The sequence below is a fragment of the Gavialis gangeticus genome, unplaced genomic scaffold, assembly GCF_001723915.1.
Source record: "Gavialis gangeticus isolate Ggan-Ray unplaced genomic scaffold, GavGan_comp1, whole genome shotgun sequence".
NCBI classification, from domain to species: Eukaryota; Metazoa; Chordata; order Crocodylia; family Gavialidae; genus Gavialis; species Gavialis gangeticus.
In genome coordinates, this window is record NW_017728998.1 from 19,385,541 (window position 1) to 19,395,859 (window position 10,319).

The window sequence follows — 10,319 nt, forward strand, 5'->3', positions numbered from 1 at the left end:
GGCTTTTTTCGTTTTCCCCCCGTTGGTCCCCAAGGGCCCCCCCCCCCCCCCCAATCAATAGGTCGCTGGAGGTACCCCAAAAAAGATTGAAAACCCCTCTTCACTGCTCCTATACCCACTGCAGCTGCAAAGCAAGTGAAATCCACTAAATGTGCCACTTAAGACTTGATAGGGGTAGGTGGGTGTTTGATTTTGAAGTTCTTCACTGTGTCCAAATTGCCTTGTCATCAGTAAATGAGAGTGCTGGATTTAGTTCTTTTTAGGTGATACTGGGGTATTAGGAGGTTAACAGGGAAGGCAACAAAGAGTATGCTTGCCTACCCTAGAAAACAGGCTAAAGCTGATGAAGCCACAAAGTAATAATGAACCTTGTGCTCCGCCTCTCTACCCTGATTCTGCATGGAGTAAAAAGCTTCAGGTTCTCTGTCCTGATTCATAAAACTACCCACAGAAATGGCCCTATTTCATCCCTTCTTAGCCACAGTCTCCCACAAGAGGTCCACACTACTGGACCAGCGAAATTGTGTTAGGAAGTAGGCAAAGGGTCATGATTGAGGGGAACATGGGGAGAGTTAGTTCTGAACCGTAGATGTTGCTCCAGAAGTAAGAAGGAAATGACCAGGAGGTCTTGCTGCATTCAGAATCAAATGGATAACTCCTCTCTTACTGTGACTGACTTTACCTTACAGATGTGCGCATGCACACACGCACGCACACACTCCAAAAACTATAAACTAATCACTCTGTTTTTTCATACAAAGGGTGATACTGATGGTGATAAGTAAACTGAAGGTGAATTAGATAAATATCTTGAGGCTCTGACCATTTTGTTGGCAATATCTTTATCCTGTTTCAACAAGGAAGAAAACAAGCTTAGTGACAACAGAGATAAAGGCTTAATAAACCCTCCTCAGTTCCTTATGTGGCCTGATTTCAATTCTGACTTTATTTAAGCAGTAGTTTTTAGTCTGTATAGATGTGGCTTACTCAGCATTTCATGTCTCATTGTACTCGGCTATAGTATCCTAGGTGGTATGTGAGCTGTTGTTTCCTTAACCTCTGCAGTCACTGTACTAATGGTAAGTTATTGCTTCATAAATTATCATGCAAAGCCAGTTTCCGTTCTTTAAATGGAATTGGGCCATTATCAGGCTAAGTGGAGTCAAGATTCCTGGCATGAGCAGTCTGCGATTTTAAATGGGGATTTAAAATGTTTACCTGAAAGCATTCTCTATTCTTCCCGGCCTGTGTCACTAACAGGAATGGTTACATTGTCAAGTATAATTCACATCTGTGTTCACCAATGACCTTCCCTCTATTAGGGAGGGACATGCCATGTAATCTTAGAAGGTTCCTACATCATCTTCCCTGTGATGAAAGGACATGTACTGTGCCTTTATGCACGCATGTTTGTCACGATATATCCAGTTGGCTACGTTTCTGCCAAACGTGTCCGGATTTGGATTTTCACCATTAAAAATCCAACAGATTTCAAAATAGACTGATATTCAGGGCTCGGAAAAATTTAGCATTTAGCAATGGAAGGATTACGCCCTTCTAGAAAGGTTTTAATAGCTTGGAAAAGGGAAGTGGAAAAGGGTCCTTAATTGTGGGAGTTCCAGAAGCCCAGCCCAGTTCAGCCCCTCTCTCAGTGCTGCGCCCAGCTGACAAAGGGCATTCCTGCTCTGGGTTCCCCGAGGGGCTTCTACCTGCTTCTGTTGGGCAGGTGTGTTGCATGTTTGTTAGGAGGAAGAAGGTGTTTTCTCCCTTCTAGGTCCTGTGGTCTGCGGGTACATCAACATATGGACGTGTCTGCATGCACGGGAACCAGAGCTAGCTTCAGACTACCTTGCACTGGTCCTGCTAGCCACTTCAGCAGTGGGTGGAGCATCTGAGTTTTCCGTGCTTCTCAAGTGAGTTTTACAGCCACCCTGAGCTGTGCTGCTGCAACTGGCAGTAAGCAAGCTAACTAGTTTAAACCTAGCTCAGGGGCGTCTGCAGAAGCTGGATAGCTCTGTTGTAGACGTACCCCTGGCTTGGTTCCCCAGCAGCTGGAAATTGCAGCTGTGGAGCAGAGGGCAGGGAGAAGCCCTGTATTAGGCATGCAGCCGCCAGCTGCCTGGCTCCAGCTCAGTTCCTCGCTGCTTAGCACAGGCAGAGTCAAAGCCCTCCGGCTCCATGGGCCAAATCCAGCCTGTGGGCATATGTTGTTGACCACTGCTACTGTAAGCATTCACTTCACACCTTCCCTAGTCCTCTCTGTACTGCTTGGCCACTGAGCACGTGTTCTTGTTTCTCTGCCATTTCCCCTGAGACGCATTCAGGTAGATTTCTGTACACTGATTTAAGATATTCGATTGCCCCTTTTTTTGTTACCTGTTTCTCACAGAGACCACAGCCCTCTATATAGAAAAGTCCCTGATTCATTGCTGAACCCCTGTTCAGAGGGAAGAGGAAGAAGGTTATCACAATAAGTCCAGGTTATGTGCCCCCAACCTTTCTTCTCCCATTGCTTTGTGAATGGAGCTGTGCAGCCAGAGATTTATTTGTGCCATGTGTTACACATTAATTCTAACTTTGCCATAATTCATGATGACAGGCCATGGTTATTTCCTACTGTAGACAATATGTAGCATTTATCTTAGCAAGATACAGTGTGGGGGGGGGGAATAAACCTGCAGCTCAACTCTGATACATGGCACGCTGTCAAATTAAAGAGAGTGAGCATCAGATTCTACCCTCTTAAATTCACAAAGGCACTTCCCGCTGAAGTCACCAGGCCAAATTTCACTCCAGTACTGGTGTTTATGGTAGTCCACTGACTTCGATAGGGGTGCATATGATGACAGAATTTGACCCATGTAGAGTTACAGACCTGTGTGTGAGGACTAAGCTTGGCCTAAAGGTGTTCATACATCTACACATACTTGAACTGGAAGCAGTACATCAATTCTGCAGTGACTTTGCATAATCTTGGCTCATTGTTTTCTCTAACTTTATGGAACCTGGGAAAATTGGTATTATGTATGGATCTGTGATCCAGATAGCAGAGTGGGTCACATCAGAAGCAGAACTGAGCTAAAGTTCTCATGTTGAGAACCAGAACTGAATCTTCCCCAAGTCCAGGGATGGTTTGATTTCATGCTCCAGTATGGAACTCTCTGGGCATAGGGCAGAATTACCCCGTCTACGTGGGCTCTGTCAGCCTGGGGCTGGTACTTTTTCACATTACATGCATCTTTTACCTTTTCACTTTGGACTAAAGAATCATTGAAGGTAACTAAAAACGTTGTCTGGGATAGTGCTAATTTGAGCTCATCTTTACTAATTCTTCATTCAGCAACTTTCCTTTTCCAAATTACACTGATACATGTCACCGTTTTGAGTGTTTAAAAAGCAACTACTGACCATGTCCTACAGTTACTTGCCTGAGTCTCATTCAGATCATTGCTTTCTCAGTAAGACAGCTTTGAGAGAGCATGTGTAATTAAACATGATGAATTGGATTAGTTTCCTAGTATCTGGAGAGCAGTGAGAAGTTTGCTTTGCTAATTTCAGTCAAAAGTTTGTTTCCTATCTTTCAGCATTAATTGTTTCAGTGGGGTTTTTTGGGGTTTTTTTAGTTTTTGCTGGGGTCCATTGTGCGTATAGGTTTGTTTATTCCCTGCTTTAATTTTATGCTAATCTTCAGTCAAATATCTTAGTCTGAGTTCAAGAATATGTAACTGCCCATTAGGCATGCAACTCTGCCATCCCATGCCAGCAAAACCTTTATGCTAATGCAGTAACACTTCTACACAGCACCAGCCAAGGTTCTTCCTAAAGATATATACCAGATTACTAGGGCTTCTGAGATCCTCCTACAGCTCGTCTGTATTTCTCATGTGTGCAACTGGAATGGTTTTCATGTTAATGAACCGTTATCTTTCCTTACTGTTGGCTTCTCAGATTACAGAAGAAGGAGCTGGTTACTGACAGCTTCAGTTTGGGAACTAATGGCCTTGTAGCAGCTTGCTAGTGCAAGATAACTCCTAATCCAGATCTGGATAATGGAAGATGCCCTCTGCATGAGCAATGAAGAGTCAGTGTAGTGTCTCCTATGCCTCCCCTTGTTTTTGGCCAACCCGGAAGGTTGAGGTGGGGGAAGAGAGATGGGAATTTGGGGGTGGGCTGAGAGAAGAAGTACGGCCACAACAGCATGGCAGCTGGCATAAATTAGAGCAACCCTGAAGCTGCTCAAATGTATACTGGGGTGGATCTTGTATGAGGACAGAGAGCATAAAGGCACTTTGTCCTCTTGCTTCATTCCACCATGAGTTGCACTAAAAGTTCCATGGCTACAAATGAAGATTATACCTAATATCTTGACTAATAGCATTGCTGGGAAGGATATATAGGAAAAGCATATGAATTATATGAAGGCTTGAAAAAACATTCAAACAATAAGATAAAAGAAAATTATAGGAAAGAGATATTCTTGTTCTGTAATACTACACTTTTTTAAAAAAAGGCATAGGAAATAAATTTGAAACATAAGTGATGTTGCTGTTACCTATGGCCTCTTACCAAGACAACAGCATATAGCCTGGATTCCAATTAATGGAAAAACTTATCATAAATGGCCATGAAATTAGTGATTTTTCCAGAACATTATGAGATCACACCACAGCTGCATGTATGTTTGCTGCATACATATTTTTCAAAATATATTATTGGAATTATACAGGCAGTCTTTTTAGAATTCCAGTCATCTCTGTGGTCATTCAGTCCTGCAATTAACAACCAATCTTTTAGAGAAAACAAACTAACAAACAGACAGCTGCTCATAATGAATCATTTGGTAGGGAGGGCAGAATAAGCAGTGCATTCATAACTATAATTCACGTGCTTCTCCTGGTCCAGACAAATGAGGCGATTAGTTTTTATAGGCCCAAATGGTTCCTGGCTGGAGTAGGTCTGGCACTGACTAGAATTTGTGTGAGAGATTTCTGACACATATTTCAGGAAAACGCAGAATGTGGATTTTTGCAATTTCTGGAGTAAAAAAAATCGGACAAAGAAAAGAAAGGCGTCCTAATACATGGATAGTCTGCCTCCATATGAAATGTCAGTGGCAATCATTCAAAGGTGCGCAGATGTCATGAAAGGGTGGATAAAATGGGTGCAGATTGCGGGTAGTAGTGTCAGACTCTGAAAGGGTTGTTCTTGCCTGGGTCTTTTATCAAAAAAAGCAATTGAAAGACCTTAAGCTAAAATAACAGCCTGTCCATTTCAAAAATGCTCTGTGTTGTATGTGTAACCCCTGCAGCCCCAGGATGCCTTGATGGAATTGCAAGGACACAAAGGACCATGTTTGTTCTAGAGTTCATAGTATCTGTTTGGGCAGATGGAGGTTTCACTGGTTAACTTGATGCTCTGACAGTGCCTCTGTCATACAGTTGTCACTATGTAAGGTAAAATGCTGCACTTTTGGATCAAAATGTTCAACAGTGATCAATAACTAACTTTCATCAGCCAATGAATCATTAACTGGTAGTAAATAAGAGTGTTCCTACTCTTCAGAACCTTTGGTTAGGGAGTTTTGACAAGATAGCAAATAAGTTAAAAGTTCTCATTCACTGTATTAAATTAAACTTCATACTTAATAAAATATGTAAGAAAATATTTTGTACAGTTTTTGGTAGACCTGTATGCAGGCAGTTTAAACACAGTCTATATGGATTTTGGACCGCACGTGTAACTTCTGGCATTGACATTTGGTGGTATTTAAAGAACCTAGTCTAGTACAGTATTGAGATCCAAAACTTAGGCTGCCTATACATGTGCTCGTTTGCGTTCTAACTAGAACATGTCAGAGCAGACTCGATTAATCAAGTCTGCTCTGTGTTCTAAATAGAATGCTCCAGCATCACCTCAGTGTCACGTGTATTAAGCCCCCCATGCGTTTTTAAATGGCCATAGGGGCATTTTATCTAAACGCCATCAAATGAAGTGTCTTGTGGCCATTTTAAAACACTTTGGGGCTTAATACACGTGACAGTGAGCTATTTCAATTAGATCGGCTGTTTGGGAACCACTAATTAAACTGCCCTCTCCCCACCCCCAAGCACGCGTATAGGCAGCCCTGGGTTCTGTAAAAGGTTTTACAAAATGTTTTCAATAGGGAAGCTTCTATTATTACTCTTTTGTATTATTTCATTAAAACTAAATTGTTGTTGCTGTTTAAATATTACCCTGCAATGTTTATAATCCAAAACTCAAAGCCTAGGGGGCTACTGTAACAACATCAGATAATAAAGATGAATGCGACCAGTTTGTTTTCATGATCTTAGATGGGTGAAGTCAGTGATAATGAGTGTAAAGGCTGAAAAACAAATGCAGTTTATGAAACACTTTCCATTTTGGTGTGCCAATCTATAACCCAGGCAAGAGAACTTGGTGGGGAGGGGTTGCTTTCACAATATCTCTTTTGTTTGTTTTGTTTTACCTTTCACTGTGCCTTTAAATTTAATCAAACTGTACTGTCTGTCTAGAGGAACAACTGAGGATGCCTCAGGATGTCTACAATCACTCCATTCCTATTAGAAAGAGCTTGCCTTTTCGTTATCCTAAAAGCCATATGGCTAATAGTGGAAAAAAAAGAAATGTTATTAAAACAGTACTATATCTCTAAATCATTTTAATGGACCACCATTCATATGTTAGTTACTTAATGGAGAGAGAAAAATCCCAACGTGTTTTTCTCGCTCTTGTGCTAAGTCAAATCTACACTATTCTGTGGCTTCCTTCCACTGTTCATCTTGTGTTAATCTAGCAGTGTCTTTCTTTGATGTGATTGACCAACTAGATAATTTTATTAGTAATACTGAATGTAACATTTTGGGTTAAGGCCACTTGCGGTGTACTGAAGATCTCACCAACTCATTTATTTGCACGTCAATACTTTCCTGAGGACGTTTGGATATCTTGTTCCCTTTTACTTTCACCTACTGTCCTGGGATTTTTTTTTTTGCTTTGTTTAGCCAGCACAATTCTCTGAGCTGTGTTTCACCACCACCTGCACTAAGGATTTTTGCTTTCTTCATGTCTTACTTTCCATGCGCTTGTTTCACTCAAGGTGCCTGCCTCAGACTTTGGTGCCTGGGTTCTGTTCAGGACGACTGGGTCACTGTTTTGGGGCCCAGTGAGAGCCCAGGGAGTGTTTCTAAATCAGACAGAAGGCAGGATAGGTTTGCACTAACTAAATCGGGTTTTGTAAGTAGTGGCTTCACTTCATCAGACATGAAGGGACTGCAGGGGAGACGGTGATTAGAATACAAAAGGCAGGGAATAGGGAGTCAGCTGCCTTTATAAATCAGTTGGCTTTTGGGAACTTCTGAGGATCCTAATGCTTGTTGTCTTTTTTTTTTTCTCTGTAGGTATTTGTATAAAATGTGGAAAAGGTGTGTATGGAGCAAGCCAGGCATGCCAAGCAATGGGTAACCTCTATCATACCAACTGCTTCACATGCTGCTCTTGTGGTAAGTCAAATGTATATTATTCTTTAGCTTCCTCCACTGTTTATCTTTTGTTAATATCTAGCGATCAACCTGGGTGGTTTTCTTGCATTCCTTACTGTGGCAGAATTCCCATTCTCGCCAAAGGCTGCTGATTAAGGAAACTGCTGAACTATGAGCATCCAATTGTGCTTTCTTGGACAGGAGGACTTGGACCTAGAATTCCATTGACTTCATGGGTTATAGTTTCAAAGAGGCTTCAACGAGGCCTCCTTAATACTTCCCATGTTTAAATTGCTGGTGTATTTGGAGCTGCATATGTGCTACCAGATCTACATATGAATGTTAGAATGTATACAGGAAAGATCAATTTTTTATTTAATTTGTGCATGTGCCAACTTTGTCATTTACTTGTACAAATGATAATGTCCCAGAATTGCATATTGCATTTGAATGTGCAGGATCAAATGAATACTGTGTGTATAAAAACTAGCTCTAAAATTACTGCAGTATTTGCTTTTTAAAGTTTCTGGGGAAACAGTGCAGTTAGCTCATTGCCTTGTCCAGAATTTTTCTTGCAATTCACACTATATTTTATAATTCCTTTTTGTATGTACATGCATATAAAAGGGATAGATTTTTCTTTGTGAATTTTAGTTAAAGACCTAGCTTTGCTTGGGAGAAAACGTATTTTCAGTTTCCTCTCACTTATATTGATGTATTTCAACAAGGAGCATATTTTAACTTTTTCTGAGAAATTCGTAAGTTTTAGAACACTAAAGCCAGAACTTTCAGAAGTGGGTGCCTGAAGTTAAGCAATGAGATCCTTATTTAGTGCTAGCTTTAAGAACTGCAAAGCATTTGCAAAGTGTGGCTGATTCCAAGAGGAGCTGTCCATGCTCAGCACCTCTGCAAGATGGGTCATTTTTATCAAGGTACCTAAATATGGATTTAGGTTCCTATTATATGATGGTATTGGACTAAATGTAGAAGATCTTCTTGTGATGCATATACACAGACAAAAGGCTTGGCCTCAGCAGAATATGCTGAGTGTAAATTGTTTATAAAAAGGATTAATTAAGGATTAGAAAAAGAGTAAAAGATTATTGGCACAAAGCCAAATAACTTTCTAATGAAAGGACCATTGTAAAGTTCACTTATGAAAGAATTTGCAGCTTTCCCTCTCATGTTTTGTATAGATAGATAAATATGTGTTTAAAAAAACTGAATATAGAGTGTAATTAGCCTCATACATCCCTTTGGACCCTTATAAATGTATAGAATAAATTTGTTATAAAACTTAAAGCTCACTGGCTTTCATGAAACAGTCCCAGCATAACACTGGATGAGAAGCTATTTTGTTGGCTCCCAAAACATTTGAAGTACTTGGGCATCCTGCTAAATGGAGGATTACAAAATACGATATCAGATAATATCTGTGCATCCTTGCCAAAATTAACTTACCCTAATTACATGGGGCAAATTACAGCTCTCTGGAAGAAGGACTCAGTGAAAAGGCAGTCTAGACATTCACTCACTTCCACAAGGATTTGTTTGTAAGTCATGCTATTCTCAAACAAACGGAAGAAAAGATTTTTGGAGGTAAAGGAAACCATTTTATTATCAAAATGTAATTTAAAGTTAGTTGTTCAAGTATTGCGGTAACGGTTCAAATTGGCCTCCCAGTGTTTGTGCAACTGGTGACCATGGAACAGGATGCATCTTAGGACATGTTCCCGCAGAACTTAAACTGTGGCAAGCTCCCCAGGAGTGCTAGTGGAGCTCCATGATTCACACGACTGATATGAGACACTGCACCACATAATGCACCATGTAGGAAACAATGCATGGTGTTGTCTCTCGAGCTTATCGTTACATTCATGCTAATGCAGTGGAGCCAAGCCCTGGAAAGAACATTCTGGCTGCAAGCTCCATTTCTGCTGGATTCACCTTAAAACAAAATTTACGAGTGACCCAGTACGTGTTTATTTTTTGGCAGTGTGTGCTGGAATGGTAGCTGTACTATTGATATTGCAGCACAGGTCCCAGCACAGGTGAAATGCATTTAATCCAAACATACATTCAACTACTTACAGTGAGCCCAAATCCCAAACCCATAACCCTGGGCTTTGCAAGAGACCTGAAAAGGTTTTTACACAAACAAAACCATTTCTCAGCTTCACACTTGATTTGGGACAATAGGATTCCTGGAACGGCTTAAAAGAAATCTTCAAACAAGGCAGACCAGTACTGGAGGCAAGATTAGTGGATTGTAAGAACAAGAAACAGTGCCTCTACCTCCAGAATGAGTAACTGAAAAGTGTAACATGAATCAGTGGCTGGAAGCTGAAGCTAATTTAATTCAAATTAGAATTTAGACACAGACTTTTAAAAACAAGGGTGATTATTAACCATTGGAACAAAGTAAGAAAGGAAAGGGTGGATTTTCCATCTCTTGGCGTCTTCCAGAAAATCACTGAGTCTTCATTTGAAGATGCACAGTATGCAAACATAAGTTCTGGGTTCAGTTAAAGGGTAACTGAGTGAAATTGAATGGCCTGTGATATAGAGGAGGTCAGACTAGATTTATTCTTCATGAGATCATAGGAGAGTAGAGGTTGGAAGAGACCTCATGAATGCATTTAGTCCAGCCCCCTGCTCAAGGCAAGATCATCCCTGACCAAACCATCGCAGAACAGCGTTCCCCAGTCGGTGTGCCATCAGCTATGTCCAGGTGTGCCACAGTCTTGGGGAGGCGTGGCTATAGCCACTGTCGCCCTGGCGCCCCAGTTGGCTCCGCACCGATACCCTTGCCTCCCTCCC

At 41.1% G+C, this 10,319-nt stretch overlaps 1 protein-coding gene across 1 annotated transcript in view; it reads left to right on the forward strand.

The window, feature by feature from the left end:
• Positions 1-10,319, forward strand: part of WTIP (Wilms tumor 1 interacting protein) — a gene marked incomplete at its 5' end in the record, with an annotated part of 135,527 nt that overhangs the window by 35,741 nt on the left and 89,467 nt on the right. The window contains one exon of the mRNA XM_019505278.1: positions 7,419-7,520. Coding sequence (XP_019360823.1) covers positions 7,419-7,520 — 102 coding nt within the window. The remainder of the gene's footprint in view (positions 1-7,418; positions 7,521-10,319) is intronic.